At 47.9% G+C, this 17032-nt stretch overlaps 1 protein-coding gene across 5 annotated transcripts in view; it reads left to right on the top strand.

Moving 5' to 3' along the window:
* Positions 1 to 17032, top strand: part of PARVB (parvin beta) — a 68892-nt gene that overhangs the window by 29487 nt on the left and 22373 nt on the right. For all 5 annotated transcript variants that reach the window (XM_084811239.1, XM_084811240.1, XM_084811243.1 and 2 more), the window contains exons 4-9: positions 4071 to 4173; positions 5117 to 5257; positions 8034 to 8149; positions 11417 to 11475; positions 14267 to 14286; positions 14975 to 15036. In XM_084811239.1, coding sequence (XP_084667365.1) covers positions 4071 to 4173; positions 5117 to 5257; positions 8034 to 8149; positions 11417 to 11475; positions 14267 to 14286; positions 14975 to 15036 — 501 coding nt within the window. The remainder of the gene's footprint in view (positions 1 to 4070; positions 4174 to 5116; positions 5258 to 8033; positions 8150 to 11416; positions 11476 to 14266; positions 14287 to 14974; positions 15037 to 17032) is intronic.

Below are 17032 nucleotides of genomic sequence, written 5' to 3' on the forward strand. Positions count from 1 at the left end.
TTGATGCTTAGCGGTGACCTCTTCCAAAGTACAGTTTCAAAAAATATAATTTAATCTGTTCTCGTCCGCTGCTCTGCGAAGCATGTCCATGCAGATTAAGAACGGCAGGCATTGAGTGCACTTGGGAATGCTTAAAACATAAGTGTCATAGCTCTGGGCAAGATCAGCTGTAGCAGCCTGGTGCAATATAGAAGGAAAATAACTTCTTACCGGGATAAGGAAGCATCATGCCAAGGGGTTCTGCCTGGAGTCACCAATATAGCTGATTTGCACATTTGTCTATAACTTGGGAGATTGCTTAGGTGGAATGATTTAATCATTTAAAATTAAATCGTTTAGACTAGCCTGAAAGATCTAGTTGTAGTCAATAGAATGTAAGCTGAATTGTACCTTCAGCATGTTGTATTCAACAGTATAATTATTAATATTCGTAGTTTAGTATAAACTAGCACATGGACCCTGCTTTGCACAGGATGGAATAGCCCTTGGTTTGATACAGTGAAGCCTTCAAGCAAAGTTGCACAGCTGCCAGAATTGGACGCACTGTGGCTGCCCCATCTGAGTGAAGCCATGGCTGCTGACACCGTAGGCATACCCCTGCTATGGTGCACTCCTAAAGCCCGCTGAGGAAAGGGTCTGCCCCACAGCACTGGGGGGGGAGGCAACCAAATAACTCTGACTCTCGTACCACTCCCCCATGGCTTCAAACCATGTCAACTGCAAATAGGGATGGATGGAAGTCACTTACCTGATCCCGAAGCTTGCTTCGCGATGGGGGGGAGGCGCTCCGTTTCTCCCCCTGAAATTCTGGCCGGGGGGGAGGCGCCCCATCCCTCCCCGCCGAAATTCTGACCGGGGAGGAGTGCCCTGTCTCTCCGGCCGCGAATCCTGTTGTCCTGCTGGGACGCAAATGGCGGCGGCTGTAGCCACCGCCGTTTGCGTCCCTGGCCTGCAGTTAGCCATGATAGGCTACGTAAATCCTTACGTAGCCTATCGCGGCTGACTTTGAAGAAAAAAAAATGCGTACGCAAATGGCGGCGCCCATGGGCGTGCCATTTGGGTTCCTTATTTTGGCACGGGTAGTCTACGTAAATATTTACGTAGACTACAGCGAAAATAAGGGCAACGCTATTTGCGTTGCCCTTGTTTTCACCGTAGTCTACGTAAATATTTACGTAGACTACCCGTGCCAAAATAAGGAACGCAAATGGTGGCACCCATGGGCGCCGCCATATGCGTATGCGCTTCCCCCCCCAAAAGTCAGCCGTGATAGGCTACGTAAGGATTTACGTAGCCTTTCACAGTGTTTTTAGAAAATCTAGCCGTGATAGGCTACATAAATCTTTGCGTAGCCTATCACGTTTGTTGTTGTTGTTGTTGTTTTTTTTACACTTGGAAATGGCGGCAGCAGCAGCCGGTCAGAAGACCGGCTGCTGCCGCCGAACCGCCGCCGGGAGCCGCCGGCGCGAGGGACATTCGCCAAAGGTAAGTCCCATCCCGGGGGGGGGGGTGGCGGACCGTTTCTCCACCAATTTCGGGGGCCCGAATGCATTGGCATTCGGCCTCCCGGAGATTCGTGGAGAAATTCTCTGACAAACCTATGTGCTGGTTAGGGCATTCTGCCACCTTGTGATTGAACATGGTACTGCAGACTTCAGACACACAGACACATTTATATTAATTAAAATGTATGTATTTAAAAAATCAAATAACCCTGAGGTTCACACCTAAGGGTCCCCTTAGTATGCATGCTGATTTTCAGGTGTCTGGGTCTCATGGGCTTGGTGCTATGGCGCTGACAGACAGACGCACATCATATTTTTTAAAGTTTATCAGGCTGTCACCATTAGATGGGGCGCACTTCTGGTAAACTTGTGTTAGATGTGGCTGTTGGAAAGCAAATGCATAAAAAGGGCTGCTAGGGCAGCTGGGACTGGTGCCTACTCTGGGATTCTCTGCCTAGGGGATTATACCTTTATGGACTGGCGTCCACTCCATGAAACCTATCAGATAAAATGGACTGTAGTCCATGAAGGCTTATGTTACTGTAAACTTGTTAGAAGTCTTCAAGGTGCCGCAAGACACTGTTTTTGCAGCAACAGACTAACATGGCTAACCCTCAAGAAATGGTTTTAATAAGGATTTGATTTTGTTATGATTAAAAGCAGTAATCCAGAAAAGCCAGCGAATTAAAATAAAGGATAAAATCCAAATAGCAGCAGTAGCGAGACCTTTTATTAGGACTAGAGCTGTGCACAAAGGGCCTCTCAAAATTCTCCAGCCTATTTGTGGGCAGAGAAATTGAGGGGACAATTTCACCAAATTTCTCTGAGGGGAGGAGAATTTCTCCAGGAGTTTCTCACAGATAGGGCTCACTATTGGCATGGGTTGTAGCACAAGTTCTTTCTTCTTTCCTAAGGGATTTGGTTTATCGCAGTGCTTCTGTAGGTGGCAACAACATCAGCTGTGCTGAGGCTTCCTCTTTTCTGAGGCAGAATTTTGAATTTCTTTTCGTGGTATTTTTGAACTTACCTAATTGTCAAGGGCTCCTTGGAGGGCTGTCTCAGTCTCATCCAGTAGCCAAGTCCAGACACAGACAAAGGGATTCTTTTCAAAGCTTTATTCTTCTTTTACAACTTAACAACTCTACAGGTAGCAACTAGATCTGAGCAGCAGAGTACCTATGCCCTAAGTTGGAACAGTTGGTCCCCGTTTGAAAAGGAATTACTGGCAGACCCCTGAACTTAAGGACTAGGGAGAGTTCCTCCCCTTTTCCCTTGGATCCTCTGGGCGCAGCCGTTGTTTGAGCGCCAACCGGGCGCTACGCCTCCTTTCCGCGCCCTCCATCTGGCGCCGCTCTCTGCGTCTGCGCCGTGCATCCACCAAGTCTCCTATCTGTGCTCGGTCACTCCCTGGACTTCTTTCTAATCTAGGAATGCTGGTGGGAGGAATCTCCGTCAGCTGCGGGCCCTGGGAAAGAGGAACACGCTTCTCTCCCAGGAGCGACTGCTCTTCCTCCGAATCAGAACTACTCTGGGATTCTATGGGCTCAGTGTCCACCCTGACACTAATCACTGCAAGGTGGCTGAGGGTGCTGTGTGTGTTTTCTCTCTCTCTATTACACGTCTTTCCATTGCTCTGCAGCCTCCCAGGCCACTTGCACTTTCTGAACTGAAAAAGTTCCATGGAAGGAATTGCCTCACAATTTCTTCCTCATGATGGCTTTAACTGAAGTGTGGGAAGCTGAGGAGGCTACAGGCTGCCACAGAGATTACTGTACAGTGACAGACGGGACACTTGCCAGGGGTGTTTCTGAGCACAGGGAGTGGGATAGCAGTTCAGACTCTGAAGGAGAACCATCAGACACGGGGGAGGTGTTTTCCCAGGCTAGTCCAGATATGAGTAGGCCTGCTTCTCAGGTTACAAACGTACAGATGGCGGAGCTTGAGGGTCCCTCCTCACCCACCCCTATGAGAGGCAGCGAACAGGAGGTTGACCTAACAGATGCCCAGTGCAGCTGCAGAGCAAAGAGAGAGAAGGCTGGGGTGGAACTTAGACGGTCTACCTGATTGGCCTTGCAGGAGAAGCTGCGCTTAGAGGCCTCACGAGAAGAGGGGGACCTCCCCCCGTTAAGTTAGGCTAGCTAGACCACCTCCCTCTTCAAACGGCAGGCATCTTGTAAATTCCATTCGGATCCCTGAAGGCATTCCTGGTAGATGGAGAGTTTCTCTGAGAATTTGCATCTGTATGACCCTGTGAAGTAATGGAATAAAAGCTGTAGACTGAAGCCTCTCATCTGTGTATGTTTGGGCACTGAAGTGAAGTAAAGGACTCGTGACAACACTCATGCGCACTCCTCAGCCACCTCATAAGTACGATAAGCACAAGAACCCCAACCCCAACCCATGAGAATTTCTCCGAAGTTTCTCCTCCTCTGAATTTCTTTTCGAAAGCAATTTCTTTTCTACCAAATTGAATGAGAGTGGTCGAAAAAAATGTGGGAGAAATTTTCGGCACAGCACTAATTAGGACCAACAGAGTAATTTTTGACTCCTTTCTCCATTTTCCAGGTTTTGATTGACTGGATAAATGATGTCCTGGTTGAAGAAAGAATCATCGTCAAGCAGCTTGAGGAGGATGTCTATGATGGGCAGGTGCTACAGAAGCTGTTGGGTGAGTGGCTGCTGTGGACAGAATGAGGAAGATGAAATTTTGGAGGTGGACTGAGCGGATCTGACTTCACATTCCCACTCAGTCGTGTTGTTCACTGGATGACCTTTGGGGCGGCACCATCTTTCAGCCCAAATTGTCTTACTGCAGGAGTAGGCAATGTGGTTATCAGCGGGCACCAGTGTGCCCCCAGCCACTTTCCTTGGTGCCCACTGAGACATCTGACTCCTCCCAATTTTCTTTTTGAAATATTTTTCTGTTTTCTTACTGGCAGCTGGGATTGCTTCAAAGCAAAGTGGGAGTCTCTAGCTGCAACCATCTTAATTTCCCAGGAATGCCCCTGGGCCAGTTACTTGTCCTTTGTTACTAGCCCTGCCCAGCCCTGGCAGCTGTTTTATGGTTGTGCCCAGGACAGGTCCTCCAATTTCCAAATGTGCCCACGGACCCAAAGGTTTGCCTGTCCCTGTCTTACTAGAACATTGTAAGGATCAAATGAGAGCCAGTGTGGTGTAGTGGCTGGAGTGTTGGACTGGGAGCCAGGAGATCTGGGTTCTAGTCCTCACTCGGCCATGGAAGCTCACTGGGTGACTTTGGGCCAGTCACAGACTCTCAGCCTGACCCACCTCACAGGGTTGTTGTTGTGAGGATAAAATGGAGGAAGAGGAGGAGAATGTAAGCTGCCTTGAGTTCCTTAAGGTGGAAAAAAGGGATAGAAATGTAATAAATAGAGACATGTAATAAATAAACAGGGCAATCCTATGGAATGCTATCCTGAGGACCTTGGAGGAAGGACAGGATACAGGTTTGAGAAACAAAATGAATCACTGCTTAGATCCAGTCAAGTCAGTGAGGCTGGACTTGCGGGAGCAACTGACAAAGCGAGGAGCTAGTCCCTTTTGCCTTGTCTGTTCAGTCTTCCTTCTGCTCGTCTGTATTTCCAATCCAGAGAAACTAGCGGGCCGTAAACTGAATGTGGCTGAAGTGACACAGTCCGAAATTGGCCAGAAGCAAAAACTGCAGACTGTTCTGGAAGCCGTCCATGACTTACTCCGACCCCATGGCTGGACCATCAAGTGGAATGTTGACTGTAAGAAGCTTGGCTGGGGTGGGTTTGCGGTGGGGGGCTGTCGCTCAGTGGTGGAGCATCTGCTTTGCATGGGCATGCTGCCAGGCTCAGTCCCTGCAGTCTCGTCCGATCTCGGAAGCTAAGCAGGGTCAGCCCTGGTTAGGACTTGGATGGGAGACCACCTGGGAATCAGGCTTCCTGTATGGAACAGGGGGTTGGACCCGACGGTCTTGGAGGCCCCTTCCGGCCCTATGATTCTATGATTCGAAGTAGCAAGGCTGGGAACAGTATTTGCCCCTGACACCCTGGAGAGGTACTGCCAAAGCAGAAAGTACTAGGCTGGATGGACCAACCCTATGACAGTGCAATGCAGCTCCATGTGTTCGTATGACCTGAAAGAAAGATGGGCCCCCTTCTACAGGCTTTGTGCAGCTTGTTTCATTCCATGTCATATGGACAAGTGTGTAAAAATAATATTCTGCAACCTGTAGGAATTGTGCACGTTTGCTTGATTTGCATAATTCAGCAAACATTATGGGAATTCTGCAAGTCATGAGGCACAGCAAAGAACTGGACAGGATAATGAAGTCCCACCCACTGGCACACGAACTCCTATTCGGACACCACACCGATGTTTGAGACACCACAATGATTTTGATCTGGGATTACCCATACTTTCCAGCATATCTTTTCAGTCATAAGGGATAGAAACTTGCTTTTAAAAACAAACCCACAAAAGACGGCTGACATTTTCAGGGCGCTCGCTTCAGCATCCAGTATCACATTCTGTGCTTTCTCGCACTTGCAGGGAATTACAGAATGCATACAGCCCTGCAGTAAGACCAAGTCAGGCCTGGGTCGGTGACTTTTCCCCAGTGGCTGACTGGTTTCTGTAGCACAGACCACACATCCCTGGGAACTGAGCAGGAATTTTATTGTTTTAAACTGTTTCTATTATTGTACATCGCCCAGAGTGGCTGGGTGACCAGCCGGATGGGCGAGCCATAAATTTAATAAATAAATAAATAAATAAATAAATAAATAAATACATTAAAAATAACGCTACCACCTCTTACATTTTCAGCGCCAGTTTGTTGTATCTCCACATTGGCTCTGTCTTCCTTTCGTTCCTTCCGTTCTTCGTGAGTATCCTAAGGGAGACTCTGGATCTCATTTCACCAGAATGGGAGAGTGAACGCAAAGGGCTGCTTTTTGTACTTATCCGTTATCTCTTGGGAGGGCTGAATATGGAAATGCTGGTCGAGATGCAAATGCTTGGAATGATGCCAGGGGCTGCTGTCCACCTTCACAGGGCCAGAGACCTGGGCTTCCCAACCTGCAATAGCAGAACTAAATACCAGCCTCCTTGGGAAGACAGTTGCTAGGTTAATTAGAAAGTGATGTAGCACGGCTATAAGCCGTGGTGGCAAGTGGACTTCCATCTTCAGCGGGAAGGGCTGTGGCTGCCTTGTGCACATCTCCGAGACTTCTGGCAAGCTGCTTCTGGAAACAAAGTGCTGAGCTCAGTTCTTTGTACGTAGTTTAATATTTAGCGAAAAAGCCAACCAATCTCAAACACTCCTGGGCTATTTCTAGAACGCAGACCGTGGGCTACTGATGAGCCGCCAAAGCACACGGGGCTCACCAGCCAGGCATCATGTGGCGTGGCGGGCGCGTGGCTCCCCCTCCCCGCCCAGTTGTGCAGTCTCTGGCAGCCAGCCAAACCAGGAGGCTTCCCAAGCCATAGATGTCCAGTGGGGCTTCCAAGGAAATCTGCGGCCCAGTTTCGTTTTGGCTTGCTTGTTTTTACTTTTTGTTATTTGTCCTGTAGCCATCACACAGGGGTGCCTCATCCCATGGCCCAGCTTCTCTGTCACAGAGGACACCTGGTCCAGCTGTGGTTGGCAGCAGTTGGGGGAGGTGCTGGGTGGCCATGGACTGCCCCAGAAGTGGGGGGAAGGGCCAGCAGGGAGTGGGGAGGTGCCTGACAGATGGGGTGATGGCAGGGTTCAGGGGCAGCAGGCCGCTTGAGTGGGGAAGGAGAAGGTGCAGACAGAGCTGCGGAAGCCAGGTTGGCATGGTTTTTCCCACATGGCCATCTTTCCCCTGCATCTCCAAGCCTGGGGCCAAGGTGAGGTGGTTATTATCCTGGTCACAAAGGCTTGATGCTGAGCCCTGCCTTGAAAGAACACAGCTTACCTCCAGTGCTTCAAGTTTAGGTATGAGGAGCGGGTGGTGGGGGGAGGAATAAAGCTGCCTCAAGCTGTTGGGTGGGATGTTGTTGTTATACAATAATAAAGCGGAGAATCTGGCTTACCTGGGTGGCTGAATTATCCTAGACCCCCGGAGGCAGAGAGCCAGAGCCTTTCTACATGAGGCATTTGTTGTCCACTCGTGATTCCTCACTCACGGTAGTTTGCGGGTGCTTTACATGACGTTATCTTCCATGGCCTCTCCTGTTCTTTGCAACCATTATAGCGGGGGTGGGTGGGTTCCTAATGAGGGAAGTCTGCTATTTCTGTGAATGGCAGCAGGAAACCCAGGTGTATTTGCGCAATTCCACTATACTACAGTGCCACCTTGTGATTGTGTAATAGAATGTATAGAAAGGCAGAGATAGACCCCCCCCCTGAAAAAAACACATGTAAAGGAGCTGATCTTAATCCCACAAAGAATCTGGAAGCAGAAGCCTCTGCAGAGTGGCGGGTTAAAAGCTTCATGTAGAAAAGTCCCACATCACCAACCTAAAGATGAGTTGTTCATTACCTTTAGAAATGTCTGCGTTTTTCCCTTCCAGCAATTCATGGCAAGAACCTGGTGTCCATCCTCCACCTGCTTGTAGCATTGGCCATGCATTTCCGTGCTCCCATCCGACTTCCTGAACACGTGTCTGTGCAAGTGGTAGTTGTAAGGGTAAGTGACATGGAAACTCCTGTTTATTTTATTCAGATATTACCTGGCTGTATCCTGAAGTGTATGGACTGGTTACACTCCAAAGCCAACGTGCACATTCCCTCCTGCAAGCTTAAGAGTGCTTAAGACACCTGAGCCCAAAAGCCTAACAAAAGTTCACTTAAAGAATCCAAGCTGGAGAACCGAGTCATGTGAATCCACTCCCAGTACTAACCTGTGTCTGATTTGAAGGTTGGAAATGCTTTTCCAATCGCAGAGAGCAGCTGGTGCAGTTCTTTCCACACTGGCTGCAAGGGGGCTGGAGGGGTCAGAGCTCCAATTCTCCCCTCTGAGGTCGGAGCACTGTCCAGAGTATCTTCAGACATTGTCAAGGGGACATAGGATTGCTTCTTCTGGTGCTTATCTGTATTGCCCCGGCCGTGGGCTTCAAACTCTTAATTTAGAGGTGCCAAGATAGTGATAAATCAGATCCAGGTTTACTTACAAGGAGATACTTTACTGAGTAACTTACAGCACACAGGCGTACCCAGTGGTTGGATCAGACAGCTTCTCTGAACCCAGAGCCATGGGGTACAATGGGTTTTATACCATACATGTTAACATTGAGGCAGTGTAAGAGCATCTAGTGCATCAAGCCCCATCTAGTGTTCATTCCCAGCACAGACTAGCTGTGCTTGGTCAGAAGGAAACTTTCGCAGCTGTAAGACAAACAAACTTCACTTCTCAAGCACATCTTGATAAGGCACTCCAGCTTATTAGTGTGGAATGTATCGGTCTTTGACTCATCTCACATACTCAGAGGCCTACTAGCAAGGGAATTGCACCAATAATGAACTTAAGCAAAGCATTATGGATCTCCAGGCCCCTCTAACACTACAGGTAACTCGGTTACAGGCCTGGGCCAATACAGCATCTTAGAAATGCTTCCTCAAACAATGCACAATTGAGCTAAGATGTATGCTGTCATAAGATGTAGTGATATCCATTAGATGGCTTTTAAAAAAGGATTCCATTAGAACAGGGATGGGCAACTTTTGCCCCTCCAGATGTTTTGGCCTACAATTCCCATCATCCCTCACTATATAGATTATGCTGGCTAGGGCTGATAGGAGCTGCAGTCCAAAACATTGGGCGGCCACATGTTGCCTACCGCTGGATTAGACTGATTTATTGAGGGACAGGTCTGCCAACATCTGCTAGCCATGATAGCTAAACGGACCCGCCCCAAAGAGAGCTAGGGGTGGGTGAGCACCTCGCTGCTAGCCCCCAAAGGGGTTCATGTCCTTGCAAGAATTCAGATCAAAGTCTCGTAAAGGTGTGCAGTGCGGATGCCCAGAAAATGCTCAGAAGGATGTTCACAAAGCACCTTGCACCCTTTTTCTTGCCCCAAGGCCCAGAAACATATCTTGGGGTAAGGCAGGAGAAGGCAGTGGAAACCCTTTTCCCCAGCAGGAATGATGCACTGCCCATCGGTTTCTCACTGGGGATTCTGGGACGGATACTGTGCTGAGGGCAGGAGCTGGGGGGGGGGAGTCCTTCAGAACATCTGGTGGGTATCTGCTTGAGGAAGCTGGTGTGCACACATCTCATAACAGATGAAGCCCTCTTCAATCTGTGGATAAAAAGAAGAAAATCCTTTCTGTATTGGTAACTGTTGTAGCTGCAGTGTACTATGTAAGCCCTTTGTTGATGTTGGTTGCCTCTGTGGCTTGATGATAGTTCTTGGTGGGGGAAATGAGACAATTCCCATAACAGCGCAACCAACTGGAATGACTTTGTTGAAGGCAGAGGAGTGTATCTGGATGTTCTAGTTAAGCAGCCTTGTGTGTTGAGAGATGTCTCGCTGGTTTATTATTTGATGGGAGAAAATGGATCTCTAGTAGAAAATGCCATTCCCTGCACAGCGGAGCAAAATGCATCTGTCAGGCACCTTACTGCTTCAAAAATTATTTAAGGAAAGCACCACTAGGTGGCACAGATTTGACTTTAAAGAGAAGAATTTTTGCCCCTCCCCAGCCTGCCTTGCCTTGTTTAAGAGGAGCAAAATAATGCACATTTAGGATGTGAGTTTAATGCATTTGCACGATGACGGTGCTGTGGGCCAATGTGCCTCAGGGGCAATGGGTATCCCGAGATTTGGGCTGTCATCCAGTTCAGGAATTCTGAATTGATTTAACCATACCTGTTTTCAATCAATTAGCGTATTTATTTTTATTCATTTTCAGCGTTATTGAATTGTTTTGAGGGAAAAGCATCTTTTCTCTGTTTTTAGACGATGCATGTATCAGATGCACTAGGTGCCGTCTCAGGAGAGGTGTTCCCTTCCTGTTTGTGAAAGAAGAGGGAGTGTTCTAAGATGGTGGCTGCCATCTTCTGTAGTGTTTAGAAGTACTTGAATTAAAAACAAATCCCCCCCCCGCCAATCTATTGCTCGATTAATTGATTAGGAGTACCATTCTAGTTAGCCAAACAGTTTTAAACTACTGCTCAAAATCTACATCATGCTGTTCGAGTGTTCAAAGTGCTTGACGTCTCAGAACCAACTTGCAGTATTGGCTCCCTGCCTGAAGGGAGACGTCCTCTCCTCACTGCTGCGGCTGGGCCTCCCCATTCTTACGTTGTTTGCTGTTTATCAGAGGAACAGGAGCAGGGTAGGTCTGGAGGTTTAGCCTGGCCAGGAGAAGGAAGAGGACTCCAGCCCTCTGCAAAGGCTTCTCATGTCCGTCTGTGACACTACAGAGGCTTTCTCCTCCTGGTAGATCAGGGAAAGGCAAGAGGTTAGCCAGTACTTTAAACCTCTCCCGCTCTCTTTGCCTCATAGGGATGGTTTGCGGGAGGGCCCCGCCACGTTCTGTGCCAGGAGAGCCCTTCTGCTTGCCATGTCATCAGCATAATGTGCCATTAGGCTCTGAGTAATCCTTACAACTGCCTTACGATCCTGTATATAACTTGCACAAGGCAGGAATTAGATTACTGACGGGACGTGGGAGCCAGTCACAGAACAGTGTCCCTGCCCTTGCCCTAGCAAGGGCAACTGCTGAACTGGGCCAAAGATAAGCAGCAAAATGTCTATGCCTTTGTTCTAAAGATTAATCTAGCTGTTCAAATCAACATTAGGATCCTGAGCTACATTGGGCTTCTAATATCAGCAGCATCTTGGGACTCGGTCTCTCTTTGTGGTGGCCATTTTAGCAGATGCTTTCTGGCTCTTCGAGTTCTTTTGACATCCCAGCAAGATTGATTTCTGTTCTCCTTCTTGTCTTCCAGAAGCGGGAAGGGCTACTCCAGACAGCCCATGTCACGGAGGAGCTCACCACTACCACAGAGTAAGCACCGCTCTCCTTGTCCTTTTGCCATGGCATGCACAAAGTTGGATGATCAGCATTATTTCGCTTCTGTGTGAATGCACGTCGAGTTCTTACCTGAAATCAATTAGTATAGCACGGTCCCTTTATCTGCTAAAGGGAATCTGGACGTTTGAATGCCTTTTGTAACTATAATATATACATCAATGGTTTCCAGCCTTTCTGCCCCGAGAGCTGTTCTTTGGCTGAAAGGTGGATATAAATAAATAAAATGAATAAATAGACATGGTGACTTGTCTGCCAAGGAAACCCTGTGCACTGCAAGGGATTCCGGGACATCTTCCTAGGGAGCTGGTGGGCTCTCCCACACTGGAGGCGTTCAAGACGAGGCTGGACAGCCACCTGTCAGGGATGCTCTGACTTGGATTCCTGCATTGAGCAGGGGGTTGGACTCGATGGCCTTGTAGGCCCCTTCCAACCCTACTATTCTATGATTCTATGACATATTCTGGGGTGCACACTTGGTTTGGATGGGGTATTAGCCAGGCCTGTTGGGCCTCACTGTTGCCTGGTGTCATCTGAGGACACACTAGGACACGCCCAGGCCTCCCCTGTAGTAGTAATGCACAGTAGTGGTGGGCAAGCTGTCTCTGGGATAAACCTGTCTACCTTTATTGATCTGCTCCTTGAGGAACTTCAGACAGGCCCTACCAGGGCCCACGTCAAGGGTTGGCCTGGTCAAGCACCTGCCGACAGTCCCCACCCAAGCTGGGCCCTACTGACAGAAGCCCCGAAGTTGCTGCGCCTCTGATGAGAAAAGATGAGCGAGAGCAGTGGGTGACCATGGCAGTGAGAAAGTAGACACACTGAGGGAGGGGCCCTATTCAGGGTGTCTTGCCCAGGGCCCTCCAAAACCTGGAGCTGCTGGCACTGGGCCCTGCCATGCAATAAGGTGATGTAGGCTGTGTCAGGCATCAGAAGTGAGGGAGATCGTTAAAGACAGGCATTGATTTGTGGATGGTGCAACAAGGCTTTTTAAAGTGTTGTCCCTAGCAGGGGCCACACCATCTTGTGCTCCAATTCAGGCAGCAAAGTACTAATTCGGGCAGCAAAAGGATGGAAACCACTGATGTATATATTCTAGTTACAAAAGGCATAATTAAGCTGGATGCTTCTTTCCTTTTCTTTGACGGGCTCCCTGCTTCACTCTTGAAGCTGAAATGGCAACACTTATTTGCAAGTTTGTGTCAAGGTTGGATCTGAGCCCATAGAGTCCCAAAGCAGCTCTGATTCTGAGGAGGAGATACAATCTGTGGGAGAGGAACCCTCTCAGGTTTCAGAGGCTCAGCTGGAGGGGGAGCCCCCCCTGCTCACATTCCTGGGAGCGACACTGACCCTAGCATGGAAAGGGAGGGACAACTTGAGCTTTTAGATGCGAGGCGCAGGCGTAAGCAAGAGGTTGCAGGAGCCGAGCTTAGGTGCTCAGCCTGGTTGGCTCAACGTCAGCAGCTGCGCCCTGAGGCCCCACGGGAAAGAGGGAGAATTTCCTCTCCTAATCCTTAAGTTCAGAGAGTTGCCGCGTTTTTCTCCAAATGGAGACTAACTGACGTCCTAACCCTTAGAAACCCCTGATAGGCTGTTCCTTTGTCTTTCCTCTGAGTCTCAAGCAATTAGCATCTGTAAGCCTCATTAGGTTGAATGGAAATAAAGCTTTGGAAAGCAGCCCTTTTGCCTGACTGTTGATTCTGGCTATTGGAGGGTTCAGAAGACAACAGGGGCATTCCTTGACAGCTTGTTTGTATTTCCAGTTCAAAGCTGAAGGGTTTTTTTTTTCTTGGTTAAACCTCAGTCTTTTTTTACTAGTTGAACCTGTGAAGTCAGGAGTAAGCACCACTGAGTTCTATGGAGTTTACTTCCAGGTAACTTATACCTAGGATTACTGTTGTGCCGAACCTATTAAGTTAGGCATTATGCTATATAGTTGTGCATGCGGGCGTGCGCGCTCTCTCCCTCCCTCCTTCCCTCTCTCAAGAACTCTGGAACTTCTAAGTTTACTGCTACTGACCCAGTTCTAATGATCACAGAACATGCTGGGCACCATTTGCCTAATTACCTGCCTGGGTGCAGCTTGTTGTGTCATCTAGACCTGGGAGGCCTGTTTTGTTGGAGGGGGAAACAACCCTGAAATAATCCAACAACAGGCCGTGGGTGTAGCATGCGCTGCAGCTTAAACAAGCCACCATGGCTTGTTTAGGCTGCAGTGATCATGTGAACCGGGCCATTGAAAACCACTGATAAACCCATGAAAGCCTGTCTTTCTAATCAAGTGCAAACCCCTATCTATAAGCAGCACAATCAAAGTGGTCAGTGCCGTGAAATGTATGTTGTCCTTCCATGCTATAGCTCTACAGGCCCAGGCTCCCCAGACCCATTTAACTCATGTGTGCCTGAGAGACGTTGAACTTGTGTGTCTTGAGTAACAGCCCCACATGGAATGGAACTGAGGGGAGCTTCAAAAGCAATTTGCGATATGGCACGGGGAGACAGAAGTTCAAAGAAAGAAAGAAAGGTTTTTAAAACCCATTGGGCGTGCACAGGCCCTTGGGATCTCAGAATTTCGTGTACTGGTATATAATAAATAGAGAAAACTTCCCTTTCACATTAGGAGGCGGTAATTCTGCCTTTCTTAAAAGACTGCGCAGCAACATTGATCTCAGATCAAGGCCTTCATGGTTTCCCGATGAAATTGTGGACTCTTAGGAACCCATTATTCATGAACTAACTAAGCATTTTCTAAAACTTTGATTTGCAGGATGATGATGGGAAGATTTGGTAAGTAATTTATTTTAACTTGGAAAATAAACCCAGAATGGGGGCCTGAGTGCAAGATGCAAAAGTCAAAATTACATGAATGCACTGTTTTAAACTAGGAGCACCACATTATTTTTAGTGTGGCATTTCATTGAGTCTCCCACTACTTTGGGTTGCCCGTAAGCACTTTTGCCTCTAGGGTGGTCTGATGGGCTTCGCCTCGCTCCTTCCTATCTTACACCTGAGCCTGGGACCATCCCACAGCTGCTGTCTGTGCTGCTGGCGGCCTTCCTGCCTCCCTATTGCAGCAGGTTCTCTTCCTTCCTTTGCCTTCTGCCCCTTTTGGTCCCAATCCAGCTTGATCAGCACTTCCTGTTTCCTGTTAAATGTGGCCATCTGCATGGTGAATAGTTGCTGTTTCTGAGGAGTAGATGTTTGCCCGCTCAGGCAATGATGGACTAAAAAGATATCTTCCATCTCCTGTGCAAATCAAAGCGTTGCTTCAGACACAGTCTTTGGGTTACCTGGTGATAAGGCTGGCCATGCTTCCGTTCTTCGCTTTGCCTTATGCATCCATTGCATGGTTTCCTTTGATGAGCATTGAATTAAAATAATCACCGTGCGTACGTTGCTTCCATGAACTCTCACTAAAGAATTGTCTTTGATTTTTTTTAAACAAAGCCTCCTGTCTTTTTCTCTCTTAAACCAGAACGAGATGCTTTTGATACCCTCTTTGACCATGCTCCGGATAAACTAAGTGTAGTAAAAAAGGTAAAATGTTTGTATTTGATGGGACAGTGGGAGGAATTCTTCATTCTTTTCAGATAATTTGTGCTGGCTGAGGGATGCTGGGAGTTGTGGGACTTTTTTCTGTCCAAATATGCAGAGGATTGTACCCTAAGGGGCTTACTTTCACAGGCTTGGTTCCCTAGTTAACAAATCAGGAATAATTTTTTTTAAGGCTTCCCATCATGTTACTGAAAAATTGATTTTCTGAGGTAGTTTATGCAGTAGAATAAAGGGAGAGCTTAGGAGAGGGGTGTGATTTCTTTCTTTTGGTTTTAAGAACCTCAAACCTTTAACAATATATTTAAAAATCTATACCTCTCAAACCCCTATTCTCTGTCATGCATTTTTAAAAAAACCTTTCGAAGTCTTAGGACAGGTTCGAAAATGCTGAGGCCCTCCTGTGATCCCCTTGCAGCTGTGCCAGGCTTATGTGGAGATATTGTTTGGGTGAACTGGCCCTATCAGGTTGTTCGTGTAGTGGTGAATGGCTTGATCCCCGTAAGAATGGAAGCACACAGGTGCTTCCTGTTTCCGATTTCTAGTCTGGCAGTGGCGTTGTGTTCTCCTGAGGTGCTCACGTAAAGGGCATCGTAATGTCTGAATCAGCCCTTGCATGAGAAAGTTGTTCTTTCTGCTGATTTATATAGTCAGGGCCAGAAATATTGGAACAAGGATGACTGTTTTGGCAGTTGGCCTCTGTTTAACACCACATTGAAGTTGAAAGAAAGCACACCCAGATGGGAGCGAAGTCAGGACTTTCAGCTGTAATTCAAGGGGTTTGGCAAAAGTGGGGCACTAACCATTCAGGAAGGACAGCCAGTGGCATACCTCCCCCCCATCATTGGTGGCTCACAAGTAATGGAACAAATGGCTGACAAGCAGCTGCATGGCCAAGTGTGGCCTGTTTCCTGGGCACCCCATGACCAATCCAGCAAATAAAAGGCCTGGAGGTGGTTCTGGGTGTTACATTTGTGTTTGGTAGCTGTTCACTGGAATTCCCAACATGAGGTCCAAAGAGGTGTCCATGTGAGTGAAGGAGGCCATCATTAGGCGGAGGAAACAACATAAACCCATCAGAGAGACAGCAAAAACTGTGGGAGTGGCCAATACAACAGTTTGGAACATCCTGAAAAAGAAGGAATTAACTGGCAAGCTCAGCAACAGCAAAAGGCCTGGAAGACCACGGAAGACAACTAAAGTGGATGACTGCAGAATTCTGCTCACGGTGAAGAGGAACCCTTTCACTACATTTAGTCAGGTCAAGAACGCTCTTGAGGAGATAGGCATGTCATTGTCAACATCTACAGTCAAGAGACGGCTTTATGAATGTAAATACAGAGGCTTCACAACAAGGTGCAAACCACTGGTAACGCTCAAGAACCGAAAGGCCAGATTAGCCTTTGCCAGCAAACACCTAAAAAAGCCTGCCCAGTTCTAGAATAAGATTCTTTGGACTGATGAAACCAAGATTAACTTGTACCAGAATGATGGGAAGAGAAAAGTATGGAGAAGGAAAGGGACAGCTCATGATCCAAAGCATACCACATCATCTGTCAAACACGGTGGAGACAGTGTTACGGTGGAGACATGTATGGCTGCCAATGGAAATGGGTCACTGGTGTTTATTGATGACCTGACTGCTGATAAAAGCAGCGGGATGAATTCTGAAATGTATAGGGCTATACCTTCTGCTCAGATTCAGCCGAATGCTGCCAAACTGATAGGACGCCACTTCATATTGCAGATGGATAATGACCCCAAACATACAGCAAAAGCTACCCAAGAGTTTCTCAAGGCAAAGAAGTGGGATGTTCTTCAATGGCCAAGTCAGTCACCTGATCTCCACCCAATAGAGCATGCTTTTCACTTACTGAAGACAAGACTGAAGGCAGAAAGACCCACAAACAAGCAGCAGCTGAAGTCAGCTGCAGTGAAGGCCTGGCAAAGCATCTTAAGGGAGGAAACTCGGCATTTGGTC

This window comes from Heloderma suspectum, chromosome 7 (assembly GCF_057233095.1).
Source record: "Heloderma suspectum isolate Gila_16-S chromosome 7, 16-S_ref, whole genome shotgun sequence".
In the NCBI taxonomy this organism is placed as follows: Eukaryota; Metazoa; Chordata; class Lepidosauria; order Squamata; family Helodermatidae; genus Heloderma; species Heloderma suspectum.